Source organism: Colobus angolensis, unplaced genomic scaffold, assembly GCF_000951035.1.
Source record: "Colobus angolensis palliatus isolate OR3802 unplaced genomic scaffold, Cang.pa_1.0 Scaffold11, whole genome shotgun sequence".
NCBI classification, from domain to species: Eukaryota; Metazoa; Chordata; class Mammalia; order Primates; family Cercopithecidae; genus Colobus; species Colobus angolensis.
In genome coordinates this window covers 833588-854207 of record NW_012112030.1, presented here as the reverse complement: position 1 = coordinate 854207, position 20620 = coordinate 833588, and the positions used below count along the sequence as shown (strand labels likewise).

Here is a 20620-nt window from a genome sequence, read left to right as displayed (position 1 = left end):
AAAAAAAAAAAAAAAAAAGACATGGGGAGATATGCACAATGCAAGCAATAACAACTGGAAAATGCCAGGTAAAAAGTGTTTCTATAGTATGGTGAACCCCTTATTTATAAAAGGGAGCTGGGCATGGTAGCTCATGCCTGTAATCCCAGCACTTGGGGAGGCCAAGGTGGTAGGACTGCTTTGGGCCAGGAGTTTGAGACCATCCTGAGTAACACAGTGAGAGCCGTCTTTACAAAATTGAAAAATTAGCCAGGAATGGTGATCCTTGCCTGTAGTCCTAACTATACAGGAGGATGAGGCAGGAGGATCGCTTGAGCCCAGGAGTTGGCGGTTGCAGTGAGCCATGATTGCCATGCCACCACATGCAAGTGTAGAAGACAAAGTAAGACCTTGTCTCTAAAAATTAAATTAAAGTAAAAAAACAAAAATAAAGGAAATACATACATACAGACACAGAAACAAAGACACACAAACATACGCACACACAGAGAAAGAATGTCAAAGGGTATTGATGGTATTTCTGGTCATTGTTTCGTTCTTTATTCTTTCCCCATTTTCTTAACTCTCTATGTTGAACATGCATTAGAACAGATATTTACTTCATAATCAGAAAGAATGCTGGATGTCATAACTACTTCTGGAAGGACCCCCAAAGCCTTAGCTGTTATTGTTCCACTTCCCACTTACTGGGTGCAAGAGAATGGTACTTCTGGCAGCCTCAATCAGTTCTGTGGTACTTCTTTGGCTTTAAGCTTAATCTAGGGAAAGCCAAAAATCTTGAATTAAGGAAGCAAATGCTTTGTGTTTCAGATTAGATTAAAAGAACTAAATATATTAACTCTACCTGCTGATTTAAAGGCCATGGTTAGGAGGCAGAGTAGGATGAGGCTACCATGCAGAGGGGTAGAACCCCATAAGGTAGTTACATTATATTATCCCCATTTTACAGATGAGAAACTTGAGGTAGCTCACTGCGGCTGTGCTTAAAATTACGGAAAGAAGGTGTAAGGCACTGGAGAGGGATTGAAGAGAAGGAAAATGATTTTAAAATGAATAAGAAGGTAGTGTGGGATAGTGGTTGGGACTGTCTGGACTCAAAAACAAACAAGAAGGTAGTGTGGGATAGTGGTTGGGACTGTCTGGACTCTGGAATCAGAAAAGAGTCATCCTAAGCTTGGTGCCACCACTTCCTAGACATTTAACCTTGGATGAGTTACTCAGTCATTTGAAAAACCTTTACTGAGTAACCAGCAGGTGCCCTGTAGTAGTCCAGGTGCTAGAGATACAGCGATGAGGCAAGGATACAAAAAGCCCTGTCCTCACAGAATCGACATTATAATAGAAAGAACAGATCATACATTAGGAAAACAAGTACAACATGGTTTCTCAGATGATCTTAGGTGCAAAGTAGAAAATGTGTGGAAGTTTCAGTTACTTCATCTGCAAAAATGGAATAATAAAATTGCTATTTCACTGAGTCCTGTGAGGATTCCTGAGATCACATACAGAGGGCTGAGCATGGTTCCCAGTTCAATAATCATTAATCATGACCATTACTTTGAGATGAAAAGGGCCAAATCTATTCTTGTTGTCTGAGTGGCAGTGCAGGGAAATTGTAAGAAATGGCTGCCACCATTCAGAAGTTGCAGAGGCGATGTGATAGGGAAAATTTAAACCAATAGCACTGTAGCAGGGTCTTGAGTTTCCTAATGGCTAAAACAAAGAGCAAAAATTCTCTTCACTTTGGGGTTTATCCAACCCTACAAGAAGTCAGAGAAATCCCCAACCATTTCTGTCATTTAATAAAGGTAATACTTGCTCCTCTGGTATCTCCACTCCAGGATGGAATTTAACAAGGTACTAGGTCTGGGTTTCACCTGCTTCCATGCTGCTCCACCGTGATTTCCTCTGCCATGTTTCTCTAAGGTTGTCTAGACACCAAACTGTGTTCTTGGAGAGGCCCAGAGAAAGGGCTGTCTGTTGCTCTTCCAAATCCACACAGTTTGGACCATCTGGTAGTCAAGAGATCAGTTAAGGTACTGGAGAAGAGCCAGACTACAGACTCCAATGCAGCGTCCCACCGAGCCTTTAGGGACAAACCCCAGAATGCAAAGTACCTCTGATCCTTGCCCCAACCACTAGGCCAGTGGCCAATGATTCTCCAGGGGAAGGCAGAAAAAAAAAAAAAAAAAATGATACCCCGGTTAAGCAGAAGGAAAAACTTTCCAGAAGTCATGGTTTATAAGCCTTGGATTCCTGCCTCCTGGAGGAGAAGAAATCATCAGAGGCTAAGAAAGGGCACAAAGAGAGATATGTGTGTATTTGTATGTACATGAGCCAGCAAATGCATGTGCAAGAATGTTCTAAGTGACTAAATGCAAGACTGAAATCAGATGGACTATCCTGGGGTTTCACAAACCAGTAGCTTACTGTTGGCGGACCTCAGAGGGGCTAAGTGATTTGTCTGCACTTGACACCAAAGAGGATGGCTTGTTAGCGCTTTTCTTACTCCCCTGCAAGGCCAGGTTTGGCAGAGCTCTATAAACTCGGGAGTCAGGAATGTTAGGGTTATCTCTGAAGCCCTGCCCATACTCCAGGTAAGTCGTTTCCTTGCTGAGACTGGGATGGCAACAAAATAGCAAACCCACACCAAATGCTAAATTCAGATAAATAGTTTGGGAAGGCTGGATCTCAAGCTCTACAACCTACAAAACGTAGAACCCCAAGAGATGAAGCACAGTGTTAAACGAAGAACAGGGGAAGTTTCCAAAAAGTTCAAAGAACAAACTGAAAGCAGAAAAAAAAAAAGGAGAAAAGCCGGGAGAGTAAGCAATAGGCTCTTTCTCCAAAAACCTCGATGCCCTGGGAGGGAGGGGCTGAGGGAAGCTGCCCGGAGACACAGCTCCTATGAATGCTCTGGGTACACTCCCTCCCTTCCAGGCATACTGGTCAAGCTCCAGACACTCCACACTTGTTTCCACCCCTGTGCTGTCTGTGCTATTCCTATCCCTTCAAATTGCTTACTTGATCCAGGGCTCTCCTCAATCACCCATTAGAAGTCTTAGGAACTCCCGGTACCCTCTGTGTGCTACATTCCATGGCTCTAGTCATTTCTTTCTTGAGTGTTATTCAGTAAGGATTGTCTTATTTCCTTACATGCACTATAAGTTCTCGGAGGTGAGGAATCATGCATTTTTGTATTCCTCTCCAGCACAGAACACAATACCTTACCATATCAAGCACTCAGAAGTGCGCTGCCGAACGAGTGGCTTTTTTAGAAACAGAGTTTATGCCCATTAAATCACTGGGCAGAGTTCATTTTTCATATTAGATAAATGAAGCATACTGAACATTCTGACTATTTTTCTTTCTCTTGTGCTTCTAGCAACAGCACACACAGTTCTCTCAGAAACTGTAAAGTAAGTCAGCTCTTTTGGGTAGGCTTAGGAATCCAAGAACAATGGGATAGCTTCCTTCTGCGGCTTTGATTGCTCCTTCTTCCATTATATCTTCCTTTCTCTCACTTTCCACCATTCGTCCATTAGCAAGTCCTTCCAGCCCTACTCCCAAAACAATGTAACAAAAAGTACATTTAAAATAAAATGATAGCTGTCTAGGTTTGACAGTAAGAAGGGGGACTTTCATTAGCTAGAAGCTGTGAGAAATCCCTGAGAGAAGGTCAACATTCAGGACATGAGAGCCCATATAAAAAGCTAAAACCAAGCACAGAAGCCACATCTGAGGCAGCACGTCGGGGAATCTGTCACAGAAGATAAACCGGCCGTAAGAATTAGCAACCACCCAACTCAGGAGAGCCAGCACCATGAAAAGATTTTAACGGCAGATTCCACCAACAGAAAAACCCAAGCCCAAAGAAGAGGTGAAAAGAGCAATCAGAAAGGAGCGTGAGTGTTTAATAATCTCAAAGACATAAAGCACCGTATCTACAAAAATGGGAATATGGATGTGCCAAGGTATTTTCATAAATGAAGTAAACAAAAAAGGCAGGGGACACTGTGGTAGGGGAATCTATTAGATTTGCAGTGAGATCCATTCTCATGTAAGAGGAGGAGCTCTGTTTCACTGATACAAATGCAAGTGTGTGCAGAGAGCTCGAGAGCAGCTGGGGGTGAAGTAGGTGACTGGGTTGGCAGAAGTGTGGGCAACTCACACTGAAATAAACCCAGGTTTCCTGGACACCATTTTTACAGCTCAGTGCATTCCCATGTCCCTCACTAAGCTACCCTGAGTCTCTTCTCCCAAGATGACATTATCAGAAATAGGTAGACTGATACATTGTTATTCTTTCAAGCCCTCGCTATAACATTTATTCCATTTCTTAGGGTGCTTCCTCAAGGTTCCCAGGAACAATGTTTGGGGAACCCCTAGGTATGGCAGTGTCTTGTCAGGGAACATTATCCCAGCCTGACTTGGAGAAGAACCATCTTCCAAACAGAGCAATGTGCTATTCACTTAGGAATGTACCAGTTGAAACCATAACATATATTTGTAATTTACAGCTTGCCAAGCACGATCCTATGCATCATCTCATCTGAAACCCTACATTAATTGTGTTAAGTAGGTAGGGTTTATTATCCCACTTTACAAAAGAGGAAATTAAGGCTTTGAGAGGTTGTGCCTACAGTGATCGACAGAAATAGAACTAGAACTTGGTTCCTCCTGCTTAAAGGTTACTTCTCCCTTTCACTGTAATGATGCTTAGCTCTAAGGCAGAAATAGCCTGAAGAACATTTTTCCTTAAACGTGCATAATCCCACAGGGGAATTATTGAAGGATCACTCTTAACTCCTCTTTCGGTCGTTGTATCTAACAGTCCTTAATATGACAGTAAACTTTTTACTCAATTTACGGTCTCTTGCGAACATGTTCTAGATTCGACTTTGAAAAACAATAAATTGCCCAGTGTTCACACATAAATGCTTCTGTTCATCGCTCTTCTCCTTCCTGGAAATATTATTGTCCCTTAATCAAAAAACAAAAGCCACAGCTGAAGGTGATGCTGTATATTTGGGGTGGGATGGGGTGACGGTGGCAGGTACACATAGCCAACAGAGACTGACTTACATGATAGACACAAAGATAGGCCGGTGTTTTTCTGCTTCCACTGCTCCCGGCAGGGCTTGTCTCCGTGATGTACAGTTCATGGAGTAGTACCTGGTGCAAAAGAAGCCTGTGTCCACCCACCTGCCCACCTCTGCAGACCATGGTTATCCCACTACCTGGCCTGCTCTCTCCAGCTACCATTCGGTCCTCACATCAGGTCGGCGTGGCTCATTCCGAGCATTATGTTGCTAAACTACACGTAGGTCACTCAGCAGTCTGGAGAATCCCAAGTCCAAAGCTCTTACCAAAGCATGCACTTAGCAATGGGTGCTAGACATCCGGCTCCAGCAAGCCTGACAGCATACACAGTGATATCTTTTGCAAAAGCTGTAAATGAGAAACCCAGGGATTGCAATGATTCCATATGGTCCACTCTACAATTTGGGAATATATGGTTGGAAACTTAAGGTTTTCAGGTCTTGTTTTTTTTTAGCCTCCTTCTCTGAACCTCTACTCCCTGGCTGTCCTGTAAGCCCTGGCTTTCTAACAGGGAAATGGCAAGGAAGAGAACCACTATTTTCTTAATATCAAGGCTTGTTGGTTAAAGCATGTCTTCAGGTTAGGCCTCCTGGAAGGACCAGCCCAAGATTGCTGAATCCCACAGAACAGAGAGCGGAGATAGGTGCTTTCCTTCCCATTGAGCCATCAGTGGCAGAAATCAGCAGCCCTGATCATAGCTAACCCTGGAGGAGGGTATCTGGCTGATATGCAAATTATCGGGGAGAACCAGTGTAGGAAGTCTGATCATTCCAAGGTCACAAATCACTTTGCATTATGAATGCATTATGCAAACTGTGCCCTCAAGCCTGGTCTAATATCTGCCTCTGGGAGTTGTTGGGGAACTATGGAGACGACACATATAAATAGGTGCCTGCAAACCTGGTATATGTGCCTGGTATAATATATGGTACTGGGAGCTGCAGGGGGAACTAGGATGACACATATAAATAGGTGTCTGCATCTTGTTACTGCCCTATGGATGCTGATCTTTATCCCCGCTGTTCCCCACCACGCATCCTCAATACCCCCTTCAGCAGATGAGAGATGATGAGCGCTTCAGAATCTGCTATGAACCTGTCTTGTCCTCCTAGCCTCCAATTTCTGAGGCAAATGCTGGATTTGTAGGGGATAGGAGGCCTTAGCCCAAATTAGCTGAACATCCTTAGCAGAACTTCCTTAACTAAGTGAGTAGTTCTCAGCACACTGAGGTGAGGATGGGACAGATATCCTGGCAAAGCTGCCAAAAGGCAAGGAGGAGGGCAGAGTGGGTTAACAGTGTCAGCTAGTGGTTCTCAACATGGCTGCACATTGCATTCACCTTGTGAGCTTCTATCCCAACCCTGGACATTCAAAAGGAACTGGTCTGAATGACATCCTGAGCAATCACTGTTAGCAAAAGTTAAAAGATCTCAAAATGCAAGGTGAAACTGGAATAGTCAGGACATGGGACAGCAAAGACACTAGAGGTCCTCTTTGGCTCCCTTTGGTTTTACCAAGGAGTGTTCTCAACCCCCCCAGTCAACTGGATGGCATGCTGGGTGTCCATCTGGGTCTCTGCCACACACACTTTCCTTAAACATGCTAAACAATGTGACCTTGAAAGAAATTATCTAGATATCCACCACCGACAAAAAAAAATGTTCAATGGCACTTGGTAATTTTCAAGAGACTTTGAAACTTTAAACACACACACACACATACACACGTCATTTAATCCACAGGAATCATCTATGGGTGAATCTGATGTCCAGAAATCTGGGACCCCTCCGTATGCCCAAGAAACTTTATCATCTGTCCCCATTCCACGGTGAGCCTATGAAAAGGTCTTTCATGCAAGCAGCCCTCTCTGGAGCACGTCATTGCCATAGTTTCAATTTTTCTGGGATGTAATTTCAAAAGCCATCTTCGTTTTTGCTCCTGAATGAAATCAAATTAGGATGGAAATGCATAGAAGAAGGAAAAAGTTTCAGAAGTCCTCCCCACTATCAACCACCCTAAAATATCAGATATTTTAATCCATGTGTCCTCACAGCCAGAGCCATTCCAATCAATGCGTTTCTCCCTGGTCTCCCAGGCTGAGATAATCGCCCCTGGAGCCAGTACTGGTCAAAGTAACCAGAGATCAAATCAGGCTTGCTGTGTTCCCTCTGCATCTCATTCACTCATTTGCTCATTCATTAATTCTTCCATCGATCCAACCATCAGCCATTCCTTCCTCCACTGAACAACTCTTTATTAAGAGCCACATTGCAGCCGGAGGGATCTTTTTAAAAACAAAAGCTTAATTGTGCTCTCAGAGTCTTCCATAGCTCCCATGCCTCTGGGAAAAACAAGTAACCTCCCAGTTGGCTCCCACCCACCTCTCCACCATACGGTCAACATTATCCATACGGGATATGTGAGATGCTCTCTGTTCATCCCCTCCCTGGGCTTCTTTCAGTTCTTTAAGTCCCTGCTTTCCCTTACCTTGGGGTCTCCTCCCATGGCACTTCCTCTACTCCCATCTTCTCCTCCTTTCACCAGTGATTACAAAACACATCTCAGGTCACCAGGAAGTTTCCTAGTTACTTCCCAGGCTTGTTTGGCTCCATGTCTATTGCTGGGGACTCTTGCTCTGTCTACACATTGGTTGGTTTGGGGAGAATCTCCCTTTTATCTCTGTCCCAGCCCCTGCTCACACACTCTTTCTGTGGACAATAATCACAGACATCAGTATACCACGAGAAAACACATGATCGACAATTGGAACCTTTCTCCAATTCCCCAACATATTTTTTTCTCTTTGTCCAAAAGCTGACCGTCTCTAATAGCTCTATCCTTGACTGTGCCTCTGTCGAGCAGTCCGCAAAAGAACTAAGGAGACTTGCTGCAGACAGACAGTAACTTTATATAGCTGCCCCAAAAGGAGATGTAAACATGGAAGGGGGAATGGGAAGATGTATTCTTGATTCAAACAAGAGCCAAAAAGTAAAAGGGAAATGTCAGAGGATTACAGTGACGAGCTGAGGTCTCTCCACCTGTAACCCAATCCAAATTCAACTTGATTTCCTAGACTTGCTAATAGAGCACAGTCTAAAATATCTTTCTCTCTTGTACTCTCTCTTGCTCGCCTTTCCTCTCTCCCTCTCTCTTTTTTTTCTCTCTCTCTCATGCACACACACACATCAAAAGGCAAGAATACGCAATAAACACACTGGAGGTTTCCTTGGTGGTGGTTTAAATGCTAAGAAAGACAGAGAAAAAGAGACAAGGAGTGAACGAGTTATAGAGTTATGGAGAATGAGTTACATGAGTTTTCTGCATTTTAATCCACAGCCACCAAAAGTTTCAAACCCTCAAAGAACACCTCCATAAAAACAATCATGGAATGAATTCTCATGTGAAGGAATCTTAGATTTGGGCTATGAACAATGCTGGAATACTAAAACAATTTCTTTTGGGGGAGCTATCTTGGACTCAAAGCGCCATGCACATATATTTTTGGAAAGAAAGTCCAGGAAAGCTCTGGAGAGAAGTAGCATGCAGAGGCTGCATAGAACATTTCCCCACTTTGTATTTTAACAGCACCCAAAACTCCCCTGTGGAAATTCTCCTTCTCCTGCTGTGTGTGGGGTCATTACCAAAGGGCTCCGAATGCAGGTATCCTTCCCACATGGGATCCAATTGACTCTATTGCTCTTGACAAGCTGAAAACCAGAAAACCACCTCCCACAGCATGCAAGAGTGGTACATGATGCAGGGTTGGGGGTGTGAGGGCCCTTACATGACAAGAAGACCGACAGCCTTGCTTTGAGGATGGGGAACCCAAGCCCCTGGTCACAGGGCAGGACTGACAGAAGCTGGACTAGACCTCAGGCCCTCCAGGTTCCTGAGTTTCCAGTTCTCAGCCTGTCCCACAACATCACGCAGCTCTTAGAAGACTCTTCCCACACACTGGGGTTGCTAAAAGGAGACCCATATTGGTCTTTCCCAAATCCCCCAGCCTACAAGGGCTCCTCCTTCCTCCAAACCCCCAAAACCTCTGTAGTCCCTACCACCCAGATGCCTCTTACCAAATACCTACTGCCACATCCTGTAGTCTGCTTCTCTGCAAATCTACCCTGTATTCCCAAGTAGACTGCAAGGCTGTTGAAGGTAAGACCTTGCTTTGTGTCTCTTGGCATCCCACATGGCACCTCGCACAGTGGTTAGGAAGACTCAGTGGCAGCAGGGTGGCCCCTTTGTAAACAGATAAGAAAACCACCTGACAGATGTGTTATGTTTTTTTAAAGGCTCCCTACTAAATTCTAAAAAAAATTATGAAATAGGACTCCATGTCTGTTTCTCCTGGTGTCTGGACCTATTAAAAACAGGATGAGAAAAAAATAAATGCCTCCTTGAGCAAGAGGGACTCAGAGGACAGAAGTGGACAGTAGATGGCAGTCTGTTCCTGTGTCAGAAGTGGTCACAGAGACAACATACTCTGTGTAATTAGGCAGGAGGTAGAAGTACAGCTTAGGGGCCTGAGGTGGACTCACCCCCACCATGCCATGAGCAGGGATACTTCTGAGAAGTAACCCCGTGAGCACGCACACCTACGCCCCCACCAAGCCCCAACACCTGTACAACATGCACGTTTCCCCGACTCTCCCCACAAGAACCAAGGGCTCACATCACAATAGTCTCTGAGTATCCATCACCCTAGCCCTGAGAATTCAGCGACAAGAAAACCACTGTCACGCGGAAGTGGAGACCATTCCTGGACCCTCCAGCTTGCTCCTGAACCAAGAGGATTCTCAATCATGGTTCGTACCGAAAAACAACACCTGAAGTGGGAACCCTGCACTCCATCTTCGTTGCTTCCCTTGTTCTCCCTGGAGCACTATGATTGTAACCTGTCTGCCTCCTTCCCCAGTTTCCAGACCCCGAGGCCAGCAGCACTACATTAATCTCTGCATCTTCCCCAACATCTAGCACATGACCACCAACAGGATGCTTAATGAATAATCTGTAAACGTGTGTTTTGAGTTGCTTTCCGAGTGTCTAAGGAGGAATTACCCTAATGCATGTGGAATGACACCCAATTCCCCATCACCAAGAGCCCCAATTTGCAGGAGAACTATGCAGGCTAAGACATGGGGAAGAAGGGTCTCTAAAAGGTAGTAAGAACAGCCTTTTCTTGCCAGCAAGCACTGAGCATTCATGACCTTAGCCTTGGGACAGGCCAAAAAGGTAACACTGTTTTGAAGCCCTGGCAAGGTACACTACCTCTCTGAGCCCAGTTCCTGGCATGTCACATTGCTACTGCACATTCTGAGCTCACAATGATCGGTCACGCATTCGTTCACTCAACACATTCCTGTGGCTGTCACTATTCAAGGTGTTGGGGGACACAAAAATGAAAACAACAGATACCTTTCTCTGTGAAGTTCATATTCTAGGAATGCAAATTAAACACAGGCTGCTAAGTGGTATAACATCGGGAGGGTGGGAAGGGAGCCCCAGGCTCTCTGGGGAAATGCATGGAGGCTTCTCAGGTTAAGCAAATATGTGAAGGATGATTTTAATATCATAGGTGATGATGGAGGGGTACTTGAAACACAATATACGTACAGAATATATCCTCCAGTGCTATCTCCAATTCAAGAATAGGCGTATCACTCGCACAGAACACTTCCCTCTATATTTAGGCCATTTGAGGCATCCCCTTCTCCATCCATGCATTTGTCCAGATTTTTCTACTAGCCCCCAATTCTCACAGTTTAATTAATGATAAGTCAAGAAAGACCTTAGAGATAATCAAAGCCAGTAGCTCTTAATAGATGAGGAAATGAGACCTAGTGTGGTTCGGGGACTTCCCAAAATTGTAGTTAGTCTCTGTTGGAGTTAGAGGTGGGGTCTGATCTCTCTATTCAGAGTTTCGGATCTCTCTGATTTAGCTCATTGAATTCAGCTACCCACAGACAATTTTAATCCCACATAAACCTCTCCCATACTCCCAACTTCCAATCCAAGATCCGCCACAAATCTGGCAAGCTTGTTTCTTCAGTGCTTCATAAACATGCACTCATCCATATGTTCAATGACTTATCTGGCATCACATAACTTAATTTCCTCCTCCACCCCCTCCAAATCTCTCTACGTAAGTCCTCCGGGCCAGCAGAGATACCTGAAAATCACAGGCATGGGCCACAGTGTGAGGCCGAGGGAGCAGTGGAATCGTGGAAGATGTGATCTGTCACACTGGTAGTGTCCTTGTGACCCGCTAGTGAGTCCAACTCCTCCCTTCTCCAGGAAAAGAGAGGCCCGTGGAGGGAAAGTGATTTGCTTAAAGTCACACAGCTAGTCTGGGCTCTCTGTGGGGAGAATGTGGCAAGATATTTAAGGTAGCCAGGTGGGTGTTAGGAGGACTGGGCTTCTCCACACCATGGGACACAGCTGTTGGGAAAGCAGGTGATTTCTAGGGCTGCGTCTTCCTCTTGAACCCAGTTCATAAGGAAGTACCTTATGAACCATTAGAAGCAGGTCCTCTAGACACGAGATGGAGCTAATCTCAGACTGAGAACATGAGACAAACTCCCTCAGGGATCCCTTAGAGCCAGAGAAGGATATTTTTAAATGCTGGGGTCTTAGATCTAGAAACAGAGGGAAGAGGGAAGTAAATTGCAAGAACCTGGCTATCAGTTTTTAAAAGGCTATATACTCCATATAAAGGAAATAATGATCACCCTACACATGAAAAGTTATTTCAAGCAAAGTAAATACATAATTTTTGAGTACCTAGGGTTTAATAGGCATTAGGTGAGTGTTCAACATTTATTTGTACATGCAAATATCTTTAAGCAACAGAACAAAGTCACCTGTCCTTAACTGTCTTGATGATGTATATGTGGTAGTGATGGTGGGGAAATCAGTGGAGGAAGAAGGAATGAGCCTTTAGTCACAACCTTCAAAAAGCGCAGCATCCACCCCAAGAACGTGTTTGGCTTCTCTACTTCCGGTACTGCCCTGAGAATGGCGTGCAGTGGCAATCCTCGGCTGGATGTCTCTACAGCTGCTCTGCTCTGCATCAAACACAGCCTGGGGACCTCAGACTTTAGCAGCGACCCCTGCCCCCCAACCTCCCAGCAAGAAACCTACCTTCACTTTGGCCCCAGTCTAAGTGGTGTGAGTTCCCTAGCCTCTCAAAGAAAGCTGTCTTCCAAATTCTAAGGAGACCTCATGCTCTCCATTCATATTCTTTTTCATTTTGATTCTGTGCAATTCCAGGACTCAAGAATGCTGGGACCTACCACCTCTTATGGGCGTGTGGATCAAAACCAGATGTCCAGCTCCAATTTTATAGAATTTACAAGGAGGCAATTGTGGCTTAAATCAATACCCGTGTTCTGTAAGGGCAGATTCCCTTGTCAACAGGACAAGAAGTAAAGGGGGAGGGCCAATGGAAGCTGAGACAGATCTGACACATGCTTGCCAGCAGGTGTCTAGAAAACCTAAACATTTGTCTTGCACATGAAAAGGAAGCTTCTGGGGGCGGGCAGCAGGTTACCCTATGGGGTGACCATCTTTGTAGAAGAAGATAGACCCAGCTCCCATCTGGATGACATCACAGAACATAAAAAAACAGAATCTGACTGGCAGGTGATGGGCTTGGGATGCCACAGGCTTCAGGCTGGAAAGCCAAGAACATCAGCATACCCCTTAACCTCACATAACCTCAGTACCCCCATCTGTAAATGAGATTATTTTGAGTACTGAGGTAATGCCATGTAATGGCTGTAATGATGCCTGGCACCCAGTAAGTACTCAAATATTAACTGTCATCATCATCATCATCCATCCTCTTAAAGATGGATGCTTACCTTAGTCAGAGACATTGCCACTGAAAGACATTCACGTGGAAGCTGAATGATTAGCACCAGACCTATCAGAAAGCCAAATCCCACCCCTTTCAGCTCTGCATACCCTGTGTAGGCTAAGCCAACGTCAGGAGCATTCTTGGCCAAAAGGAAACACTCTGGCAAATTCTTTGCATGCCTTTCTGCCTTTGACTCAGCCATTCTCCAAAGATAAAAACAGGAGCTCATTAAGGGCGTGCCAGGGTGCACTCCAAGTGAGGTAATTAGCACTGATTAGGTAGGGGGATGTGGCTACCATGGAATCCTACAGTGGCAGAGCTGGAATGGGATGGGGAGATCTTCTAATTCACCTTCGTTTACAGATGGCAAAGTCATGTCCTAGAGAGAATGTCCAGGGTCACACAACAGCAGGTAATTAGTAACAGAGCCCAGTCATTGAACCTGGTCCTCCACCTCCAAGTCAGGCAGCTACCTGCTGCCTCAAGCTACTGAAGGTCACCCTGGCCTGGGCTCTTGAGATTATAAGCTACTGTTTCCTCCAACATCTCCGGCCTTGAATGTTTGAGAACCTTAAATTTTCCAAAAATCTCTGACTGAACAAACCCACACACACAAAAAAAATGGGGCTCAACAAATGTCTTCTCTGGAGATGCTACTAAAAAGTGAGCAATCACAACAGACCACACCAAATTTCATGTCAAAATCTGTTCTGTTTCAATGAGACCACAGTCAGTCATAGGTTTGTCCTGTGAGGACACCCAGAGCCGCAGCAAGCCCTCAGTGGTTCCCAATTAATACTATTTGAGAAAGACCACGGCACAGATGGGGACGTGAAGAGCAAATGCATTCTGACCATGTGGGGGTGTGTGCAACCTCTAGCCTCTCAGTATTTATAGGTAAAATAAAAGGCTGAGTTGTGGAAAACTATTAACAACAACAACAAAAAATTTTAACACTCTGGGGCCATCTACATGTGTCCTCACAGGTTCTAAAATGAGTCCTCTCAATGACTTTTTTTTTTTTTGTCCAGCCTCGGTCTTGTTAGAAATCCATCCAGGCAAGAATGCGGTAATATCTACACTGGCCTCATACTTCAAAGTTCAATATGCCCATATAAAAAAGATCTGAAAGAAGGTGTTCACAACTTTTTTTCTCAGGTTGGCCCACCTGTAAGAAGCAATCCAATGACAATCCAATCTGAGCCAAGCATCCAGATACCTGCCACCCATAACATAAGCTCTACAAATGCTCCCTGTCTACCCAGGGCAGTTCCTGTGCTCACGTGTCCCCCAGCACGCACGCATGCACATCCCGTGGTCTCCTCTTACTCCACACACACCTGTCCATGCACAAAGTACATCCACAGACTTTATCAGCAGCAACACACAGGGCTTAGGCTTGTCTCCAGTAGAAGATTTGGCCCTTTTCCAACAAACTCAATTTTAAATAAAACTAAATCTAAAACCCTAGCAACGGTCATTAGTTCAACATCCCCAATGCCAGAAACTGCCTGCCTTGTTAAAGAGTAAAATAGCAGCGGCTGAGGCTTGAGGCAGGGTGGCGGGCTTTGAAGATCTTCTGCGTCGGCTCGCATGTCCTCTCTGGCTTCCAGGCAATGCACAGATTTACATTCCCTCCAGTTGGGGTGGGAGTGCTGTAACTGCTCGGGAAAAGGTTGGAGAAGCTTGCAGCAGAAGCCGCCTGCTCCATCAGGCATCCTGAATGTAGGGGAAGAGGAGAGGCCTGAACATCTGATACATCTGGGAGTAGAACTGCAGAGATGGGAAATGTTATGTAATTAAACTCTGCTGGCCTGTCCCGTCTGGGGAATGTGAGACCCATCAGCAGTGACCTCTTCCAATCAACTTAATTGGCCCAATCTCGCCAAGAAAAGCAACAGAATTAGTTTAGTGCCTCTTGGAAATAGCTTGGCTCCTATTTATGGCCACTGAACTCAAGGATGGGAGCCTGACTCTGAGCCAGGAGTTGACAGCATGTGCTCACTTCTGGGAGGAATCGGAGGTTTCAGTGGGTTTCCGTGCCCCCCTGCGCCTCCATCTTCATCTCTGGGGAGAGTGGCTGTAACCAACTTGCTGCACTGGGCACAAAGAATTGCAAAGACCCAAAGCCCGGGCTTTCCTCTTACCAGGCAGGCTGGACTTTGCTCCTCTTTTATTCAAATGGTGCCTATGTCAAGGACAATTATTATTTTTGCTGTTCTCCAAGTCGCATTTGTTTTGGTGCTGTGGTCTGCATAGCTGATGTTAAAAATAAAGAAATGTCTGTCTCTGATCATTAATAACATTGATTCTTAGACTACCTTTCCTCTGAATAGCTCAAAGATCTTAAAGATTTCCATCATCTATAATCCCAGCTTGGTTGCCTCCAGCTTCTGGATGAGTAAACTGAGGCAGTTATAAAAAGTTTTATTTACACAGCGAGTGAGCAGTAGAGATGCGATGAGCCTCATGACTACTGATTAAGTTGCACTGTGAAGAGAAAGAGGTCCAGATCCTATTTTCGCAATGACCTACGTACATGCTAGCACCTGTATTTAATTACATTTCGTCTTTGTAAAGCTGTATACAACTAAACACACCAAGTTTTGATGGGGGAAAAGAGGAATGAACTTTCCTCCGCCTTGAGTCATTATATTGCTGTCCGGAGCCATGAGGCCCGGAATTAGCCGACCTCTGTTGCTTGATCTCCGCAAAGCGGAGACAAGATGGCACATTTCCGGGTTCTTCATTACAAACCTTTCCCGCACGCGCCTAAACTGTTCCCGCGCGCGCCTAGACTTTTCCCGCGCGCGCCAACCTTTCCCGCCCGCGCGCAAACATTTTTCCCCGCCCAGGAAGATATGCAGCCTACGCGCAGGCGCGATCCCGCGCCCGGGAAAATTACAAACCCACGGCGCATGCGCAATTGTAATTTGAGAATATCCGGCCCCCCCCCTCCCCCGTCACCGCCCTGGCCCAACCTCTTCCTCTGCCAGCCTATATAAGACATTGCACTGCCACCATTAAACGAGACTTGATCAGGCTATTTGTCTTGTCTCCATTTCTCATATTTTCTTGTCTCCTCCATTCCCACTCCCCCTTCCAGGGCCCGTTCGACTGTCCTGCGGGTCGGGACGTATTGCCACTTTACAAAAAGAGAAACAGAGAGTTAAAGAGATTAAAAAGGTCCCCAAAGTCACACTTTCCCAAATGATAGAACTGGACTAGAACTAAGGCATTCCCAATCCAAAGTCTTCCACTTCACCACCCTGCCCTCAGAAATATCTGTCCCCGATCTTCTGACCAATAGTCAAGCCCTATATAAACTATCTCTTATACAGATGAGTTTTCCCCTAAAAACTAAGGTAGACCCTTAAAATGGCACAGTTGTAACTTCATGAATTCAAAAATGTCATGAGTCAAATAAAGTCCTCCCAAACATACGCCCAACCATGGTCAGAACATAATCAAATGGGGCTCCCCATCATCTGGTCCAGACAGACAGATATGTACATCACGAAAGCACAGCCTTCACTCTGTTCCTACCCAGTTGCCTCACTAGTCATCTCAGGGTATGAACCCGATCAACTACACCCATCTCTCATTCCGCAAAGTCTACGGCCCTTCTTTTGTGTATACCTTTTTTCACTAGAGATGCACGTCTGAGTATCCAAGACAATTTTTATCCTTCCTCAGACACACAGAATTCCTGTAAAAACACATACTGGCACCCCCTTCATAAGAGCCAGAATATCCACCCCTCCTATCCACCTGGCTAGTTTTCTCCCAGTTACGTTACTCCAGGCCAAAGTGCATATGCACACACGTGCACACACACCACCCCTCAAACACACACTCAGATTAGCTTTACACTCATAGTCCAGAAAATACCAAAGATGACAAACGTCCCCAGTCCATCTCTTCCCTGATCATGACTTCACCATTCTCCAGCTCCACATAACAAGTCTCATTCCAGCTATGAAGGAGGCTCTGCGTACTCTTAGAAACTCAGTCCTCAAAGGGATCTGGACCTGCATTCTGACCTGAAGTGCAACACCCTCCAATTCCCAACCCACACCCCACACAAGAAACAACACCATCCAGCTCCCTTCCCAATACACAAAAGTCTACATCATCCCTATCTTTATGCCCCACTTTTTACAAAACCAGAGATATATTCAAGTCAGCTTCCCTTTGGCCCCCAAGATCCATAAACATCTCTAGAAACCGAATTACAGACCTTGAAGAAACCTCAACAAGCATCGAGCTCTGTCTATTTCTGGCAAAATTGCATCAGTTAGCGGAGCCTGGAGAAAGAATTTTTCCAGGGCAGTGTGCCATGCTCCAGTACCCAGCAATGGGCTGAGCATCCAGTAGGCACTCCATTAGCTTTAATTGATTATCCATATGAACTGGTGATAGTGAATTCCCCTATTACATAAGAAACCCATTACAAAACATTATACAACATGCACCCCTGACACTAGGCATGAATAGTGTATTCCTCTACTTACTTCAGTCTTACGCATACATCTCTTCCTGTTCCCACCCAGTGCCAGTGCACAAGGACTTTTCCTCTTAAATGTACATCCTTCATTCTAAGCCTCCTCCAATTCTCTCCTCTCTGGGGAGGAAGGAGAGGGGAGGCAAACACCAACCCCAACCCGGTGTCCTTTCCTGCAAATGCTTTGTCTTTCCATAAAGAGGATCTGAGCTCACACTTTTCTACCCCCTACATATCCCAATGCCATTCCAGCCAAATTTCCCAGTGCACCCTCATAAAGTTCACACTCCGCGCACCTCAGATAATCTTTCCCCAACCCCCACACACATCCCTTTGGTAATCCTCAGGCGCCCAACCTTCCACATGCATCCACCTTTCGCTCACACACACAGCCGCCCTCCTACACCACACCCACTCCATGTGTTTGTGCAGGCATGCACAAGCCATCTGTCTTCAACAGGCTGCACCTCTCCTCCTGCTCTGACACCCTTCATAGGCACAGATTTCGCATTAGCTACACCTATGTTCCTGCAAGCTCTTGTCTCCCGCTAAGCACACAGATGCCCATCCAACAGACTCCCCAGAAACACACACCTCCCAGGCACCAGAGAGGGATGGAACTCCAGCTCTTTTGCTACCTCCCCCTACACACACACACACACACACACACACACACACACACACACACACTCTCTCTCTTTCTCTTTCTTTCTCTGAAAAAACATCCCCATCCCTGCCTGACCACGCACTTAATGGTCACAATCTCATTCCACAGATAAGCAGATCCCATTCACACACAACCAAACCCTCTAAGTCCAGCTACACTCCAGTCCTCACCAACACAAAATCCCACACACTCTCCCCAGGGGAAATACCCCAGACTTTCTACCTCCCTTCAACACTGTTTACAGGAGCCTGCATTATTGTCCAACCCCCTTAACTCCTGACGCGATACCCAAGTCTGTGTGTTTGCGCCCAAGGCAGAGGCGGTTGCATTTTATCCTCTACATTCTACCTCTCAGCTTTCTTTGTGTGACATGTCAGAAAGGAATTGAGGGCAGGCGGGAGGCAGGCTGAGTATGCTGGAGAACTTGAGCGTTGTGAAAACAGGACCGCTGGAAAAGTCTCCTCTGTGTTACAACTTTCTCCCATCCTGACGTTTAGGACAGAGCGCTTCCATGTTTTCCTCGCTCGCTGTTTTGCGGGGTAGGAGCGGGCATCTCTTTATTTAAAAAGCAGGTCGCTCAGTACACTCCATAATCAGCTGAGTTACAAACATCAGGCTCCAGGAGAAACACCCACCCCTGGCAGGCTCCCCTCCCCTCTCAGCAGGCCCCCGCCCCCACCTCTTCACACACATAAACAAGTCCACAGGCGCACAGTCTCCCGAGCTCTCTAGCTCTGAGCCCGGCGCTCCCGGGAGCAGCCTCCATTCGGACTCAGAACCTGCCGCCCGCCGCCAGAGGCCGAGGCCAGACGATATTTTTGGTGTTTCCCCCACCGGGAATCCCACCCGAGCCTCGATTCCAGCAAAAGGGATCCCTTCTAGTCCACAGCCCCGACACCGTTCGACGCAGGGGTCTCACTGCTACGCATCTGAAGCGCAGACGACGAACGCACGCAGCAGCCAAACTCCCGCAAAGAAGCAGCGCCTCCTGGACGCGCACCCACTCCCGCGGAGAGCAACAAGCAGAATCCTACTCCCCCACCCCATGCCCTCGGCCCTCGCCCCTCCTTTCCCTAACCTTCAACTCCCAAGCGTCCCAAATTTCATCAGGAGCATCCACCACTGAGTAAAACTCTGGGGTAATGGGGCGGTTCGGTCCGTCGTAGGACCTTCAAACTTCGACCTGGCTGCGCGGGTGCCCAGATCTCCCAGCCTCCCACGCCACCGCTCAAAGTCCGAGAACAGGCTGGACGATACCGCGAGGAGATCCCCAGCGATGACCGGGTCCGGGTGCCCGCCGCTCCCCGGCGGGGTCCCAGATGTGTGGGCTGCGTACGGAGCTCCAGCATCTGCGCAAAGGCCCAGGGTGGGGTGGCCACCGGGTGGGCGCTGGCCAAGAGGAGCCCGGGGCGCGAGGTCTTTTCTGAAAAAAACCCTTCGGGTGACTCCAACGCAGGTACGCGGCGCGGGGCGGTGAGTCTCAACTCCCAGAACTGGAACGCGACGTTCCGGGTCCTGAGCTGCGCGTCCCCTCCCGCAGCCCACGCCCCGGCCGGAGTGGCGCTGGGGCAAGCTGAGAATCAGGCTCAGTGGCCGGCAGGGTGCAGGGCGTGTGCAGGGGAGCTGCGGCAGCACCTCCCCGCCCGGGGTTCTGTCTGCCCGCCCCGGGTTCTGTCTGCCACCCTCTTTTGTTATAGGATGCGCTAGGAGCTTTCCCGGAGGAGCAGACGGGTCGGTTGGGGGTGGTGGGTGGTTGATTCTGTTGAATCCCTTTCCTGCTCTTTCGTCGTCCCCATTTCCCCTCGCCTGCCCCCACCCTTTCCAATCCAGGTCCCTTAAACCTGATCACTTTCCCAGATTGAGGGAAGCTTCTTGGGCAGCCGAGGGACAAGAGGGGAGGAGGTGGAGAAGGGTGTCCGTGTGTGTGTGTGTGTGTGTGTGTAGCGGCGTGGTTGCGGTTGCGCCCGCCTGAGCAGATCCCAGCGCAAACTTCGGGGAAGGCACAAGCCCGGGAAAGTGAGTGAGCGCGGCGCAATGGGGGTGGGGCGGGATGCGGAGTTGGGGGCCCCCGCGCCGGTTCACTGGAAAATCCCTCCCCACGTGGACCCCCATCCCCAAACCTGCCCACCCAACGTGCCCGCCGCCTCCCCTTACCGTGGCAAAAGTAACCATGGCATCCGTGTGGCCGTTTCCAGGGACGTCGACATGAAGAGAAAGGTGGACGCGAGCTCGGTCATTCAAAGTCTCCCCCACCCTGCCGCAGCCACTACCCAGCAGGGGAAAAAGGAGAGGAAGAAAGAAAGGAGAGAGAAGAAAGTAGTTGCGCCGGGCTGTGTCGCGGGGCGGTGCGCGGAGCTGTTCGGTAGGGAGAGGAGCTTCAACTCTGAGTCCCGTGAACATAATCTGCGCGGTTATAACCAGCCAACCCGGCCAGATGGCTCCGCGCTCAGCGCCTTAACCCCTTCCGCGCCGCGCCGCCCTCCCCCGC

The 20620-nt window shown here is 47.2% G+C and overlaps 1 protein-coding gene across 1 annotated transcript in view; it reads right to left on the bottom strand.

Moving 5' to 3' along the window:
- Positions 1–20510, bottom strand: part of NTF3 (neurotrophin 3) — a 64587-nt gene extending 44077 nt beyond the window's left edge. The window contains exon 1 of the mRNA XM_011951637.1: positions 20287–20510. Coding sequence (XP_011807027.1) covers positions 20287–20304 — 18 coding nt within the window. The 5' untranslated portion in view covers positions 20305–20510. The remainder of the gene's footprint in view (positions 1–20286) is intronic.
- Between the last annotated feature and the right edge of the window lie 110 nt (positions 20511–20620).